General features: G+C 54.2%; 1 protein-coding gene across 1 annotated transcript; it reads left to right on the forward strand.

Annotated features, from left to right (window-relative positions):
- The first annotated feature begins 575 nt into the window (after nucleotides 1-575).
- Nucleotides 576-14,453, forward strand: VPS4A (vacuolar protein sorting 4 homolog A). Its single transcript, XM_054454134.2, has 11 exons — nucleotides 576-896; nucleotides 5,446-5,557; nucleotides 5,663-5,810; nucleotides 8,071-8,132; nucleotides 8,238-8,357; nucleotides 8,769-8,925; nucleotides 9,519-9,667; nucleotides 10,069-10,150; nucleotides 10,432-10,651; nucleotides 11,931-12,071; nucleotides 13,616-14,453. Exons 1-11 carry the CDS (start codon nucleotides 876-878, stop codon nucleotides 13,715-13,717), a joined length of 1,314 nt encoding a protein of 437 aa, XP_054310109.1. The 5' UTR covers nucleotides 576-875; the 3' UTR covers nucleotides 13,718-14,453.
- Nucleotides 14,454-17,177: the final 2,724 nt, after the last annotated feature.

The raw sequence follows: 17,177 nt of genomic DNA on the forward strand, positions 1-17,177 counted from the left end.
TTTGATCATTGTATCCCCAGAAACTAGCACACAACGCTACACACAGTAGGTGTGCATGCCTGTAATCCCAGCTACTCGGGAGGCTGAAGCAGGAGAATCGCTTGAACCCGGGAGGCGGAGGTCGCAATGAGCCGAGATCATGCCACTGCACTCCATCCTAGGCGACAGAGCAAGACTCCGTATATCAATCAATCAGTCAATCAATCCAAGCAAAACAAAACTGGCTTTGAACAGTCGGCGGCATCCCACCAGGGATTGAGCCCCAGTGTGGGGCTCACTCTGTTTACATTAGCTAGCTCATTTATTCCCCACAAAAGCCAGACAAGGCAGGTGCTAATTATGATCGTGCGGTATTAAACATGGAGAAACCAATGCTCTGATAAGTTCGTTTTATTGTGAGAATAAAACTGCCCAATGGCCGCTGTTATTCCAAGCGAGGTCAGGATTTCCGGATTCTACCCCGCTCCGCCCCTGGCCCCGCCCCGAGAATGTACGCCCCGCCAGGCCCCGCCCCGGCCTTGTCCCACCCACGCCGTCCCCGCCCCCTGTCCGTCTCGCCCTAGTCCCACCTCCTCGTCCCCAGTCTGTCCCGCCTCTCGAACAGCCCCCCTGCCTTCGCCGCGGCAGGGAGAGGTGCCTGCAGTGCGGACCGTGGCCGCTAGGGGGCAGCCGCTCGGCTCGGGCCCGACCGCTCTGGGCTGCGCTCCTCGCTTGCCCTCGGACTCGGCTCCCGCTGCGAGCGGCCGCCCTGCCCGCGCACCGCGCTCAGCGCCCACCGCCGGGCTCCTCGCGCCGGACCCAGTACTTCGGCTCCCCGGGGCCGGACCGAGGCCGCAAGCAGCGCCGCGGGGTGTGGGGCGGACCCAGGAGATGAAATGACAACGTCAACCCTCCAGGTACCTGGTGCGGCCCGGCCCGACTTCGGAGGCCGAAGGCAGCGGGGCCTGTGGGCCGCAGAGCCGGGCGGCGGGCGGGTGGTCAGGTGGGCGCCTCCCAGCCCCGGCCTCGCGACCCCGCTCCGGCCGCCCCCTCGCCGTTTCCGCCCGTGTCTGTTTCCACGCGCTCGGAGCCGGGTGGCATCTCCACCCTCAGGCCTTCCGGCCCTGCCCGGCTGGCCCAGCCCCAGGGCCGCTTCGTGTGGCCGGCGCCCCGGTACCGCCGTGGGGATCAGCCTCACCCGAGCCGCACAGGCACCCTCGTGAAGCTCGGCCCGGGGTCCGGCTGGGCGCTCAGACAGCGATGCTCGTTCCCTCCTCTCCTGTCTCGCTCCCTCCTCTCCTGTCCCGCTCCCTCCTCTCCTGTCCCGCTCCCTGCTCTCCTGTCCCGGGTCCTGGAAGTCCCTCGACCCCACTTCGAACAAGCCCCGGCCCCTTCCCCAATCTTCGACTTCCTCTTCTCGGCCAGCGACCCTTCATTCATTCCCTAGATCCTGCAGGGTGGTGCTGGGATGGCGCCACCTGGGTGAACGACTGACCCACCCTCTAGGTGCTGTCAGTCCTGCGGGGCCAGAAGAGATCAACATGCTTAGGCCTCATCCCGGGGTTTGAATCTCAGGTCTGCCACTCACCAGCAAGCGACCTTGGGCTAGTTTTTTTTTTCCATCTTCGGGTCTCGAGTTTCCTGGTCTGTAAAATGGGGTAATGCCCTCTAGGTTGTTGTGATGATAGCTTTAAATTGAATAATTACGGTAAAGCATTCTTGTGTATCTGGCACATAGTAGGTGTCCATTAACTGACAGCCAACAAAGTGCCTGGGAGAGTTAGGCAAGACTTCATGGAAGAAGGGACATCAGAGTTCCAGTAGCATTCAGAGACCTGGAGGTGGAGGAGGGCAGAAGTAGGAGCAGACATGGAATGAGTTGGGGTACCAGGTTAAGAATTAGAGTCCATAGCCAGATCCCACCGTACACCAGCAGAAGCCGCAGATCCCGTCTGCCCAGGCAGGTTTTTTATGGCCCGTGAACCGAGAATGTTTTTCAGTTTTAAACACAGCTTTATTTATTTATTTTTTAAATTTATTTATTTATTTTTTTGAGACGGAGTCTCACTCTGTCGCCCAGACTGGAGTGCAGTGGTGTGATCTCGGCTAACTGCTGCCTCCGCCTCTCAGGTTCAAGCGATTCTCCTGCCTCAGCCTCCTGAGTAGCTGGGATTACAGACACCCGCAACCACGCCCGGCTAATTTTTGTATTTTTAGTAGAGACAGGGTTTCACCACGTTGGCCAGGCTGGTCTCGAACTCCCGACCTCAGGTGATCTGCCCACTTTGGCCTCCCAGAGTGCTGGGATTACAGGTGTGAGCCACCAGGCCTGGCCTAAACGCAGCTTTATTAAGGTATAACTTGTGTGCTTACCATATAACTCACCCGTTATATATTTTTATTTTTATTAATTTTTTTTTTTGAGACAGTCTCATTCTGTCACACAGGCTGGAGTGCAGTGGCACAATCTCAACTCATTGCGGCCTCCGCCTCCTGGGTTCAAGTGATTCTCCTGCCTCAGCCTCCCGAGTAGCTGGGATTACAGGCACCTGCCATCACGCCCAGCTAATATTATTTTGTATTTTTAGTAGAGACGGGGTTTCACCATGTTGGCCAGGCTGGTTTCGAACTCCTGACTTCAAGTGTGATCTGCCCACCTCGGCCTCCCAAAGTGCTGGGATTACAGATGTGAGCCACTGTGCCCAGCACAGCTCACCCATTTAAAGTGTATAATTCAGTGCTTTTAGTATATTCATGGTTGTGTGACCATCACCATAATCACTTTTTAGAACATTTTCTTCACCTCCAAAAGAAATCCCTCACCCTCAACCCCTCTCTCTCCCAGCCCTGGGCAACCACTACTAATCTACTTTTTTTCTCTGTGGGTTTGCCTACAGAGAAACCCACTTTATATAAATGGAGTCATACAATAGGTGGTCCTTTGTGGCTGGCTTCTTTCATTATGACTTAACATAATGTCATAGGTTTTTACATTTTTTAAATGGCTTGAAAAAAAGTATTTCATGACACATGAAAAGCCTATGAAATTCACATTTCAGGGTCTATAAATAAAGTTTTATTGGAACACATCCCTGTTCGTTTATTGATATACTGTCTACAGCTGCTTTTGTGGCATCAAGGTAGAGTTGAGTCGTTGCTACAGAGACTGGCTGGCTGGCAAATCCTAAATTATTTACCATCTGGTCCTTTACAGTAAGCGTTTGCCAGCTCCCATTAGCACTCTTTTCTTTCATCCTCATCTTTTGCCATACGTGTTACTAGAGATGTGGTAGGGCTGGCAGTTTGTCACCTTACCCTCCTGTTCTGTAAAACTGTTTCTCTCCATTGAAACTTGGACCCCCTGTGTGTGAAAAACTGTATTGTGGCTGCCAGCAAAGTCCAGTGCACTCTTTTTTTTTTTTTTTTTTTTGAGATGGACTCTTGCTCTGGCGTAATCTCGGTTCTCTGCAGCCTCCGCCTCCCGGGTTCAAGCAGTTCTCCTACCTCAGCCTCCCAAGTAGCTGTGACTACAGGCACGCGTCACCACGCCCAGCTAACTTTTTGTATTTTTAGTAGAGATGGTGCTTCAATGTGTTAGCCAGGATGGTCTCAATCTCCTGACCTCCGGTGATCCGCCCGCCTCGGCGTCCCAAAGTGCTGGGATTACAGGCATGAGCCATCACGCCCAGCCCCAGCACACTCTTAGGTGCATTACTAGAGTTTCCAAAAGGAGGGAGGGGATGGGTCAGTGCTGCTCCTTATGGGACAAAGAACACCTTCAGTATTGTTCTAAGGATAGACCCAAGCATGAAGCTACGGAGAGTGAAAAAGTCCAGGGTACTGGGGGTGTTTGTTCTGGAGACGAGAAGCCACCAGAGAGAGGAGCGCTGCCTTCCTGTCTTATCTGAAGGAACATCATGCCGAAGAGGGCAGACAAGGGCAGCCTGTGCCTAAGCTCATTTCCAAGAAGGTTTGGGGGCTCCCAGCCATTCATTGTAGGTAGTAGAGGGAGCAGAGACTTGAAAATAATGGCCAGCACTCACCCCCTCTTCTCATCTCTTCAGTCCGCTGAGTTCATTTCACATCAGCCCGGCCCAGCCTCCCCCGGCCTGTCTTGTTTTGTCAAGCTGTGTGTTTCTTTCGGAGACTTCTTCCTTGCAGATGAGAGAGAGGGCTGAACAAATACCCGGGCCCTGCCAAGAGCTGGTCAGGAGGTTTATTGTTTGCTGTGCCTGGAACCGTGGGTCTGCGGTGGGACTGCCTGCCTGGTAACTGGTGCTGGATCTGAGGAGGAGAATTCTGGTCATGCTTCCTGCAGGCATTGGTGAAGCTGCAGTTTTTAAAACCAGGCTTTAAAACCATGTAGGTGCTTTACTGACCGGTCACGGTGGCTCATGCCTGTAATCCCAGCACTTTGGAAGCCAAGGCAGGTGGATCACTTGAGGTCAGGAGTTCGAGACCAGCCTGGCCAACATGGTGAAACTCTGTCTGTACTAAAAATACAAAAATTAGCCGGATGTGGTGGTGGGCACCTGTAATCCCACCTACTGGGGAGGCTGAGGCAGGAGAATCGCTTGAACCCAGGAGGTGGAGGTTGCAGTGAGCCGAGATCGCGCCACTGCACTCCGGCCTAGATGACAGAGTAAGACTCTGTTTCAAAAAATAATAATAATAAATAAAACCACGTAGGTGCTTTCAGTTCAGCCTAGGGCACTGGCCTACAGGATTTATGAGATTCCCAAAGACACTCACTCTCACAGAGCTCTTAGAAGGTTCCAGAGGGACACAGTTCCCTTCTGTTGACAGCAGGGAGCAAGCAAGTACTTTTCTTACTGGAGCTACTGGTATGTGGAGCCTTGTGTGTAAGTGTCCCTTCCCGGGGTGTCACTTTACACAGCGAAGGCAACTGTCTTCTCTCTGCAGCCTGGAGAAGCAAGCTGCGTGGGGCCAGTAGGAGGAGGAGGGAGGCCTTTCAGTGTATCCTGTGCAAACTTGCAGTCCGGGCAGGACTTTCCTTCTGGCTGGCTCTTCTCTGGCCCTGAGGCCGGGTGCAGTTTCTGGCCTCCTTGCTAAACAAACCAGCAGTCACTTGCTCCCGCGTGTCCCTTCTGCCAGGCTCTCAGCTCGGGTCTGTTTCTCTTTCCCTTGAGGCAGCAGAATAGAAAGTCCCATGAACTTGCCCCTTGAGCCCTGACCTGAGGTATTAGGTCAGGTTTCCACTTGCTGAAATCCAGAGCATGGCTTTTAACCGTCTGAGCTTATTGTGAAGACGGCCAGCTGGTTTTTAAAGCCTCCTTTGAAGGCCTTTCTAGCCGATGTTGAAAAAGTAGGCCAATGAAACGGCCCGCAAGCAATAAATCCACAGGCCCGGCGGCATCCCCCGTCACGTTTCATCCCCACGCCTGTGACCCCAGGGACTTTCCACGTCTCCAAGGAAGCACTGAGCCATTTGCTTTGCCTTTCCAGAAAGCCATTGATCTGGTGACGAAAGCCACAGAAGAGGACAAAGCCAAGAATTACGAGGAGGCGCTGCGGCTGTACCAGCATGCGGTGGAGTACTTCCTCCACGCCATCAAGTGTGAGTCACGCGCGGGGTCCTCAGGCTGCTGCACTCCAGAGGGGAGGGGAGGGAAGGGGGTGGCGCATGAGCCTCACAGGGGCCCCTCTGTGTTCCCTTTCACAGATGAGGCCCACAGTGACAAGGCCAAGGAGAGCATTCGAGCCAAGTGCGTGCAGTACCTAGACCGGGCCGAGAAGCTGAAGGATTATTTACGAAGCAAAGAGAAACACGGCAAGAAGCCAGTCAAAGAGAACCAGAGTGAGGGCAAGGGGTGAGTGTCTGCAGCGTCCACCCTGGCGCCTGGGCCCTCCTCACGGCTCCCCGTCATTCCTGGCGCTCATGCTGCCTTGGACTTCCCTGTGGGAATGGTCCTCATAGTGCAGGGATGACAGTCCCAGCAGCTGCTTTCAGGGAGCACGGCCTGGAGCACTTCCGTGTTCACCGTCTCATTGGATCTGACCCACAAGCCGTGGGGAGAGGGGCAGCTTGGTGCATATGGTAGAGCCTCTCAGGACGGGACCCCAGCTCTGTCACCTCCCAGCCTAGTGCCAGGACCCCGTGTGCCTACCATCTCCACATCTTGGAAGCGGGGAGGTCGTGGAACTCCCCTCCGAGCGTTGCCGCAGGGAACAGTGAGATGATGAGGGCAGTGCCCTTGGAGCTTGGCACATGAGAGCATGCAATGAGTGCCAGCTGCTGTGACTGTCAAAGAGTCACCTGCCTCCAACAGGTGGGACGGCCAGCTCGGGTTAGGAGCCCTGCCGAGGTGGCACAGGATGGAGCCTGGACCCCCAATGCAGGGCGGGTGGCCCTGATTCCCCAGCCAGGGTCCTCTCCACAGCCTCTCACCTCAGGTCCCGGGTTCACCCACCACGGTGATCCCAGTCATATGAACACAAATGCTGGTGGTATCTCGGAGGCGTGGGAGGGGCAGGAGAGGGGTGGGTGGTGTCAGCTGCCTCACCAGAGGCGAGGCCTCCTCCTGGATGGAGGGTCCACACCGCACTCCCATCCACAGAGGGAGAGGTCTGGCGAGGCAGGGATGGAGGCCAGGGATCTCCAAGAAGGATTAAAGTTTTGAGGATGACAAATTCCATCCAGGGAGGAAGTAGCCCTGGGGTGACAGCAGTGGCTGCGTTCTCCCCAGGAGTTCCCTTTCAATTTCGGTTTTGCCTTCTCCTCTGTCCTTCGGCAGTGGCTGCTTTGGAGTCAGGAGCACGTGCTGTCCCTGAGTCTCTACAAAAAGCTTCTGGTGCGGGGCGCGGTGGCTAACACCTGTAATCCCAGCACTTTGGGAGGCCGAGGCGGGCAGATCACTTGAGATCAGGATTTCAAAACCAGCCTGGCCAACATGGTGGATCCCGTCTCTATTAAAAATACAAAAAAATAGGCCGGGCGCGGTGGCTCATGCCTGTAATCCCAGCACTTTGGGAGGCTGAGGCGGGCGGATCATGAGGTCAGGAGATGGAGACCATCCTGGCTAACACTGCGAAACCCCATCTCTACTAAAAACACAAAATATTAGCCGGGCGTGGTGGCGGGCACCTGTAGTCCCAGATACTCAGGAGGCTGAGGCGTGAACCTGGGAGGCGGAGCTTGCAGTAAGCCGAGATGGAGCCACTGCACTCCAGCCTGGGCAACAGAGCAAGACTGTTGTCTTAAAAAAAAAAAAAAAAATTAGCCAGGCATTGTGGCATGTGCCTACAATCCCAGCTACTCAGGAGGCTGAGACCAGAGAATTCAGAGTTACTTGAACCCAGGAGGCGGAGGTTGCAGTGAGCTGAGATCGAGATTGTGCCATCGCACTGCAGCCTGGGCAACAAAGCAACACGCCATCTCAAAAAAAAAAAAAAAAAAACTCCGGCAGCTACATTGCTTGACTGGCTGCTCTTTTTTTTTTTCCCCCCCAGACAGGGCTTCACTGTATCCCAGGCTGCAGTGCAGTGGTGCGATCTTGGTTAACTGCAACCTCTGCCTCCCAAGTAGCTGGCACCATAGGTGCGTGCCACCATGCCTGGCTAATTTTGTGTTTTTTGTAGAGACAGGATCTCGCTGTTTCCCAGGCTGGTCTCAAACTCCTGGGCTCAAGCGATCCTCCCGCCTCAGCCTCCCAGAGTGCTGGGATTACAGGGGTGAGCCACCACACCCGACCTGGGCTGTGTGAGCCACTGCAGGTGGCCTCCCAGAGTATGAGGTGTGAGCCACCACACCTGGCCTGGGCTGCTCTTTAAGTCCAGCTGAAGCACATTTCCCTTACGGCCTTCAGGAGAGGGCCGACCCCAATTCCCATCCCCTCCGCGAAGAAACAGTAGGTTATAGGAGTGTTTGCTGGGGGGGGGTCCTGAGGTGAGCTGCTGAGAGCATCGGCCCAAATGTCCCTGAAGTACTTGCTTGTGGGTCACACGGCACTGTTAAGCCAGGAAGGCTTCGTTCCTTAACCAGCGTGCAGGCAGCGGAGCCTGGACTTGCTGGGAGCACCTCTGTGCTCCAGGCTGAAGGGCCAGCTTGTGACTTTCCATCTCCTTTTCCAGCAGTGACAGTGACAGTGAAGGGGATAATCCGGAGAAAAAGAAACTGCAAGAACAGCTGATGGGTAAGTGGCTCGCGGCCCTGTGGCAGCGGCAGGGGATGCGAGTGGGTGCGCTGCTGGGTTGGCTCATGCCCCTTGGCCGGGCCCGGGCCGGCCTCCCTCTCGCAGGTGCTGTTGTGATAGAGAAGCCCAACATACGGTGGAACGACGTGGCCGGGCTGGAGGGGGCCAAGGAGGCCCTCAAAGAAGCTGTCATTTTGCCAATCAAATTCCCACACTTGTTCACAGGTGAGAGTTGAGCCATTTCAAGCCCCAATGTAAAAATGCCAGGCTTCCGCAGGGCTGGCACTCCGAGGCACCCGGGAGTCAGTGGCGACTCAGCTCGCATGGCCTGCAGAGGGCCAGGCCTGGCTGCTCGCTGGTGTCCACAACACTGCTGTGGCTGGAGCTATGAGATGACGGTCACCCCACAGGGTGGGGGCAGGATCAGGAAGCAGTGCCAGCCAGTGTCACTGTGCAAGGTCATGGGGTCACAGCACAGGGCACAGCAGGGAATGTAGCTCCCATCACTCGTTTGTCGGTAGAGTCGGTTGTTTCACAGAATGCCCTCTTACTGTACGTCTGGGACTCGAGACCCTCTGCTTTTCCTATTCCTTTCCCCAGTCAGGAGGCTTCACTTCTGTGGATTCTCTGTTGCAGGCAAGCGCACCCCCTGGCGGGGGATTCTGCTGTTCGGACCCCCTGGCACAGGGAAATCCTATCTGGCCAAAGCCGTGGCAACAGAGGCCAACAACTCCACCTTCTTCTCCGTGTCCTCCTCAGATCTGATGTCCAAGTGGCTGGGGGAGAGTGAAAAGTAAGTTGGCCACCAGGCCATGCTCTGCCAGCAGCCCCGGCACTGCTAGTGACCCAGTGGCCCACCCTGTGGAGTCACCTCCCGGAGGAGTGGTTTGCTTTTCAGGGAGGGTACCCAAGAGCAGTGTGTCGCTAGCTGATTGGCTGGGACACTGTCCCAACAAAGACAAGTGAAGGTGGAAGGGACCTGGGAGAGGTGAAGTGCTCCACAAGAGAAGGGAAAGGAAGTGAGGATATTTTTGGGGTCTGGGTTGCAGCCCCTGTTGGGGCAGTGTGTGGGGGACATGGTTCCCCACACTGACTCCTGTTTTGCATGTGATGAGACGGGCTCGGAAGGGGACTGGCGTGTCTTAAGTGCAGAGCTAGCGCATGGAGCTCCTGGGGTCGAGGCTCTGCGTTTGGGGCTGACACCAAGGTGTGCTCCTCCTCTTGGTGCAGTGTGGCCCGAGGGCTCCTCACCACCACGTTTTCCGCAATTCCGGCCTGACTGTGGCCTGCGCCTCCCTGTGAGAAGGGTGAAAAGAGGGAATGCTGGGAGCCCAGGCGGGCACAGACGTGAACGTCTTGTCCTCACCCCCTTTCTCACCTTCACAGGCTGGTCAAGAACCTGTTTGAGCTGGCCAGGCAGCACAAGCCCTCCATCATCTTCATCGATGAGGTGGATTCCCTCTGCGGGTCCCGAAATGAAAATGAGAGTGAGGCCGCCCGGAGGATCAAAACGGAGTTCTTGGTCCAGATGCAGGGTGTGTGCCGGGCCCAGGGCCCCCTTGGTTCTTGTTGCACCTAAAGCCAACCCTGGGCTTTATTCTGAGCTGCGGCTGGATTTGGTTGTTCTCAGCCTCGGAGAGGCACCCCCAGCTCCAGCCCCTCGGGCCGCAGGTGGACTTCAATTCCCAAGAGGTGCCTGAGGCCTCTGCCGCGCGGGCCACTCACCTCCCACCCCCCATGGCAGGCAGTGCTATAGGTCTCACCTTGCACAGCCAGACCAAGACGTGGTTTAATCTCACTTGGGACCCTGCCAGTGGTGGGTGGCACAGGGATGGCTTCAATTGCTGACACACAAAGCCCCCAGGGTCTGTCCCCAGGTTTCAACTGACCCGTGCAGGTGTCCAGAGTCTGGGTCTCTGTCTCCCTTTCTCCACAGGGGTGGGGAATAACAACGATGGGACTCTGGTTCTTGGAGCCACAAACATCCCATGGGTGTTGGATTCGGCCATCAGGAGGAGGTGAGTCTTCCCCAGGAGAAGCCAGGGCTGGAGGCTTCCTCCCACCACGGTCACGGTCCGCCTGCTGCTGGCAGCCTGGGTGCGGCCTGGCCCTTTTTCCCTGGAGTCTTCCCGTCTGCCTGCCAAGCAGAGCCCTTTGTGAGGCTGGCTTGTTGAGGATGTGCCGCCAGCATCACTGGCCCATGAAGTGCGTCCGTTTCACTCAAATCTTCGTGCCTCCCCTTCCGTGAATACCATTCCATCATCCGCTGTCAACTCCTGCCGTGTGCTGGGCTCTCTAGGTTTGAAAAACGAATTTATATCCCCTTGCCGGAGGAAGCTGCCCGCGCCCAGATGTTCCGGTTGCATCTCGGGAGCACTCCCCACAACCTCACGGATGCAAACATCCACGAGCTGGCCCGGAAGACGGAAGGCTACTCGGGCGCGGACATCAGCATCATCGTGCGGGACTCCCTCATGCAGCCCGTGAGGAAGGTGCAGTCGGCCACACACTTCAAAAAGGTGAGTGCCTGCGGCCACTGCTGAGAAAATCTCATAGTAAGAGCGGGATGTTCGTTTTTTTCCCCAGCTCCTGGTCCTGCTCCCCGGCTGCTCAGGTGACAGTCTCTGAGGCCTCCTGGAGAGCCGAGGGCCAGTGCCATGGGGGCTGCACCCACTGTCCCCTCCCTGCAGCTCTTCTGGAGTGCAGCCATCTCAGGGTGTGTGAAAGAGGACAGGGCCACTTTACTGTCTTAACCCTGCTGCAGCCTCCTCCGTCAGCACTGTGTGCTCTTGTGCGGGGTGGACACCAAATCAGTGTTTGGAAAGTGTTGGATATAAAATGACCAGGAAGACCTGTCTATTCATTCAGCAGATTTCTGCTGAGTGCTTGCTGTGGGTTCTCTCGTGTGCCCGGCCTTGTCCTAAGTGCTGGGAAGATATGAGCGACCAACAGACAAAAACCTTACGCCTTCCGTTCTTGGTGGGGAGACAGTCAACACAGTCAGTGAGTTTCTCAGAGGAGGATGGGGATGGAGCAGGGTTAGGAGAGAGGTGTCTCGGGCGTGGAGGGAAGGGCAGATGGCACTGGGGTGATGCCTGAGACAGGAGGTGAAGGGGTGAGGGAATGAGCCTTGTGGACATTGGGAGAACGTTCTGCCAAGGCGGCGGACTTCAGTTGGAAAACCACTTTGTGTTCATCTGTTTTCATGCTGCTGATAAAGACATACCCGAGACTGGGAAGAAAAAGAGGTTGAATTGGCCTCACAGTTCCACATGGCTGGGGAGGCCTCAGAATCATGGTAGGAGACCAAAGGCACTTCTTACATGCTGGTGGCAAGAGAAAATGAAGAAGCAAAAGTGGAAACCCCTGATAAACCCATCACATCTCGTGAGACTTCACCATCACAAGAATAGCACGGGAAACACCAGCCCCCGTGATTCAGTTACCTCCCCCTGGGTCCCTCCCACAACATGTGGGAATTCTAGGAGATACAGTTCAAGTTGAAATGTGGGTGGGGGCACAGCCAAACCATATCACACTTTTAATGTCACTGTATTCCTGGTGAGACGTGACAGTGTTAATGAGGAAGACATCAAGGCATTGGGGCTACAGATTGCCAGAATTGCATGCAAATCATGAGTCGCTGGGACCACCCAGCCCGAGTTCTGAAGGAGCCCGTCCTCCTCAGATGCTAGGGACCCAGAGAGCGTTCTCTTTGGGACTTCCTTAGAGACCGGAGGGGTCCAGCCCCTCTGACACTGAGGGGCAGCTGCCCCAGTCAGATCCATTTGGTTTCAGGTCTGTGGCCCCTCTCGCACCAACCCCAGCATGATGATTGATGACCTCCTGACTCCGTGCTCACCAGGGGACCCAGGAGCCATGGAGATGACGTGGATGGATGTCCCTGGGGACAAACTCTTAGAGCCTGTGGTTTGCATGGTAAGTGACTGACAGGGGAGGGAACAGGGCTGCACAGAGCCCAGAAAATTGGGGGCTTGGGTCCAGAATAAAAACGGTCTTCTCCAGGCCAGGCATGGTAGCTCACGCCTGTAATCCCAGCACTTTGGGAGGCCAAGGTGGGCGGATCACAAGGTCAGGAGTTCGAGACCAGCCTAGCCAATATGGAGAAACCCCGTCTCTACTAAAAATACAAAAATTAGTTGGGTGTGATGGTGTGCATTTGTAGTCCCAGCTACTCGGGAGGCTGAGGCAGAAGAATCACTTGAAGCCGGGAGGCAGAGGTTACAGTGAGCAGAGATTGGGCCACTGTACTCTAGCCTGGGTGACAGAGCGAGACTCCGTCTCAAAAATAAAAAATAGTCTTCTTCTATGTCCTGGGCTGTTGAGAATGGCCTTTGTAGCTCAGGGAAGCTGGCATTACACTCACTGGGGGCCCAGGATGCAGGTGGCAGCATTAGCATTTTGTACATATAGAGAAAGGCTGGATGCAATGGTGCAATGATAGCTCACTGCAGCCTTGACGTCACCAGCTCACACAATCTTCCGACCTCAGCCTCCTGAGTAGCAACAGACACACGCTATCATGCCCAGCTAATTTTTCTTTTTCTTTCTTTTTTTTTTTTAAAGAAACAGGGCCTCGCTGTGTTGCCCAGGCCAGTCTCAAACTACTGGGCTCAAGTGATCCTCTCAACGTGGCCTCCCAAAGTGCTGGGATTACAAGCATGAGCCACCACACCTAGCCTGCATTTTATATTCTTTACCAAGTCAAGTCAGGTCCAGATAATGTGACATCAGTCCATGGGTTTGGCTTTGTAGTGCAGTGAGGCAGTGAATGTGTCAAGACGGCTTACTGTGATGCAGTTGCAAAGGCAGCCCCTCACCTGCACAGCCTGGCCCTCTCATTATGGCCTGTGCCATCCTGGCAAGTGTCTGCCCTTGTGGCTGGTGTTGGGGGCGTGCGGTTAAGAAAGCTCCTGGCCGGGCGTGGTGGCTCACGCCTGTAATCCCAACACTTTGGGAGGCTGAGGCGGGCAGATCACCTGAGGTCAGCAGTTCAAGAGCAGCCTGGCCAACATGGTGAAATGAAACCCCGTCTCTACTAAAAATACAAAAATCAGCCATGTGTGGTGGCACGTGCCTGTAGTCCCAGCTACTTGGGAGGCTGAGGCAGGAGAATCACTTGAACCGAGGAGGTGGAGGTTGCAGTGAGCCGAGATCATGCTACTGCACTCCAGCCTGGGTGACAGTGAGACTCCGTCTCAAAAAAAAAAAAAAAAAAAAGTAAGCAAGTTCCTAAGGGGAGTTATGAGATAATGGAGCTTAGATTCTCAGACCAGGAGGAGGCCCATCTGAGCTGCCTCAAGAGGGAAGAGGGTCCCTGCCATAGGCAGATTCAAGCGGGCCTCTGGGGTGGCCTTGAAGGCAAGTCTCTTCCCACCCTCAACTGTGCCTGTTGTGTGCTGACGGGAGGTTGGGGATCTGGAGCCTGGCTCCTGCTCAGACACATACTCTTGCCTTCACAGTCGGACATGCTGCGGTCTCTGGCCACCACCCGGCCCACGGTGAATGCAGATGACCTCCTGAAAGTGAAGAAATTCTCAGAGGACTTTGGGCAAGAGAGTTAAAAGCTGCTTCACTTGGGCAATGGTGAAGGTGGGAGGTTGACTGGGGCAAATCCAGGCACTCCCCATGTCAACAGCCAGACAGGGCTCCAGGGCTTGTCCCAAAGTCAATACAGAGTCCCCTCTGCTGTCTGGCTGCCTGCCAGGGAGCCAGAAGGAAGGGCCTTGCAGCCACAGAGACACTCCGCCGCCCCGGGGCACACAGTGGACACTGGCTCTTCCTACTTCCTCCTCTCCTGGATGTTCAGCAGCAGCTTCTGCCCCCCCGCCCTTTTTTTTCCATCTTTTGTTCCCCTAAATTAATGCTGCTTGGATTTTCATCTTGTTTATAAAGATAAAATCACCTGGAAGTGTCAAGGTGGGGGGGGGGGAGGGTGGGGGAAGCAGCCGTGCTGCCAGGTCACCCAGACCTCCAGACAGCCGGCTAGCCCCACTGCCTGTTCCTTTTATGCCCAAGTTTTGCTCCTTGAGAGCAGATTGGCTGATGCCCCTGCAACCCCAGCCCAAGCTCTGCCTCAAAGACCGAGTGACATAAGCCATTCCCACCCTTCTAGGTTCGCATCCAGGGCTGTGTCTTCCTTGGGGGAGGAGATGGTGTCGTTTAGATCAGGGGAAGGCAGTCAGGCGGGTGTTCACCACTGCCTTTTCTTCCTCTGAGTGTGAGAACACTGAACCCAGCCACTGCCCCAGGTCCCTGTCCTGGAAATGGTCTAATAAATCCTTTTCCCTTCTTGAGCTACTCAAGTGATCTCATCTTTGACTCTTAACTGAGACTCTGAAGGGCCACCCTTGCTTCCAATTAAAAGACCCTCTGGTTTTCTGTCTCCTCTCTTTTCTAAAGCAAAGCAGGAAACAGGAACACTGCAGTTCTTAGGCCTATTCTCCAGTCAGGTGTGCAAGGCCTCCTCCCCTTAAGGCCTCAGAAGTTTGGCTGGGGGTGTTTGTGGGATCCATTTCTTGCCATCGTTCGGCCTGCAGATCAGAGACTGCAAAGTGGGAGCCCTGCGTACCAGACCCGTCCTGCATCTGTGTTTGGTCTGCCGCTAACATTTAAAAGTTGAGAGTTGCCGGGCACGGTGGCTCAGGGCTGTAATCCCAGCACTTTGGGAGGCCGAGGCGGGCGGATCACAAGGTCAGGAAATCGAGACCATCCTGGCTAACACGGTGAAACCCCGTCTCTACTAAAAATAAAAAAATTAGCCAGGCGTGGTGGCAGGCGCCTGCAGTCCCAGCTACTTGGGAGGCTGAGGCAGGAGAATGGCATGAACCCATGAACCTGGCAGATGGAGCTTGCAGTGAGCCAAGATCACGCCACTGCACTCCAGCCTGGGCGACAGAGCAAGACTGTATCAAAAAAAAAAAAAAAAAGTCAATAGTTGACATACAAATTCAGAATTCTGACTTCTAGAAGATTAAATTAGGTAATGTTGGGCCTGCATCCTCATGGGGCAGCCTGTCAGCGGCCACTAAGTAGAGGCTGCTCTGTGCAGAAGGGGTCCCCCATCCCCACTCATCTGTGTTGCCTGCCCAGATAGCCCTGTGGCCATTTCAGTTTGCGACCCCCAACAGACCAAGGGCCCAGAGCAGGCAGTGAAGCTGCAGAGGCTGTCCCACATTTACCCCATGCATATGAACAGACCAAAGTCAAAGCACATTCACACAGAAAGACCTGGCCTAGTAAATGAAGCTTGTAGCCTGCAAAGGGCTTTGTTCCAACCTTCCCTCTCCAAAACCCAGTACTGCTCCTCTACCTTTCAAGCCTGGTTGGGCCAGAACTGATTACATGGCCAACTCTTGGCTCATACTGGCCTTGCACTGGGCCATTTCTTTGCTCTGGTTCGGAGCCTCTGCAGAAGTGAGCTAACTTTGGATCAGTAGCTCCAAGACTTGGCTCCAGTGCTGGCGGGTTACCCCTCAAACATAGCAGCTGGGATCTTTGTGGGTTGGGGATGCTCGTGTAAGTTCTTGGTTATGTGCCCTCAGCCACCAGGATATGAACTGTGTCTGCAGAGCTGCACTTTAGTAAGCTTAAAAGTTTTTAAATTTTTGCTTCTAGTTACATTTACTTGAATCAGAACGTTGTTTCCTCATTCCTACTGCTTAAACACCTTGACAAGTCCTGGGGGTTAACAAAGGTTAGCATGGCTATGGTCCATCCCTGTGCTCTAGAGTTAGAGCGTGAAGACACCTGACTTTCCAGTTGTCTCTCTCCATGACCAGCAACAGGAACCACTGATGCTGAACCTTGGACAGTGGCCTCAGACTCTGGCTGCCAGCACACAACCTGCCACCATCGATGTTAAACATGCTGACATGTGCAGAGGAGTTTCCTCTCTGAAATTCACTTCTCTGCCTGGGGATTCTGTTATAAACCTTCTGCCTACATTGGCTTTCACTGTGGAAGTTGATTTCTAAAACTCTGATTAGCTCACAACGTTGACATGTATATGCGTTTTTTGTGAGTGCTTCCTGCTTAAAGTGGGAGAGATTTTACTGGAAATGCAATAAAATTTGCATTTTATTGCTACCGATGCCCACCACAAAAGCGTTAACCTCAGAAGACTATAAGAAGCATCAAAATATCGCCATAGCCCCCTGCAAGAGCTTCTGAACATTGTCCAAATGAAAGGAGGCTCAACTGAATTCTAATTTTCCTAAAGACCCATGTTTTCAGCATCAATGAGCTTTCTACAAATCTCCCCATTGGCTGCGTCTCTGACCTTGCACCAGTACCTGGTTGGGATTCCTTTTTTTTTTGAGACAGCCTTGCTCTGTCGCCCAGGCTGGAGTACAGTGGCGAGATCTCAGCCCACTGCAACCTCTACCTCCCAGGTTTGAGCGATTCTCCTGCCTCAGCCTCCCAAGTAGCTGGGATTATAGGCGCCTACCACCACACCCAGCTAATTTTTGTATTTTTAGTAAAAACAGGGTTTAGCCATGTTGGCCAAGCTGGTCTTGAACTCCTGACCTCAGGTGATCTGCCCGCCTTGACCTCCCAAAGTGCTGGGATTACAGGCATGAGCCACCAAGCCTGGCCGGGATTCCTTTTCAAAGTCTGGCTGCACCTAGAGCCAGTTTGCTTCTGCTTGGCCTCATGGGGCCTCAGAGAAAGCCACAGAGGAGGACAGGTCTTTCCTTGGTTCATTTAACTGCCATTTATAACACTTTTACCTCTAAACAGCTTACTGGACTTCCTACTACTTGTATAGTTTGATTTTCAGGACTCTGTTTAGCAAGAATACCTACTTTACAAAACTCAGCATAAAAATGAGGTGAAATAGTTTAACTAAAACGAGTTTGGCTGGGTACTGTGGCTCACAACTGTGATCCCAGCACTTTGGGAGGCCGAGGCAGGAGGATTGCCTGAGACCGGGAATTTGAGACCAGCCTGGGCAACATAGTAAGACCCCCGTCTCTATCTTAAAAAAAAAAAAAAGAATAAATAAAACAAGTTCCTTCACCT

The sequence above is a fragment of the Pongo pygmaeus genome, chromosome 18 (genome assembly GCF_028885625.2).
Source record: "Pongo pygmaeus isolate AG05252 chromosome 18, NHGRI_mPonPyg2-v2.0_pri, whole genome shotgun sequence".
Taxonomy (NCBI): domain Eukaryota; kingdom Metazoa; phylum Chordata; class Mammalia; order Primates; family Hominidae; genus Pongo; species Pongo pygmaeus.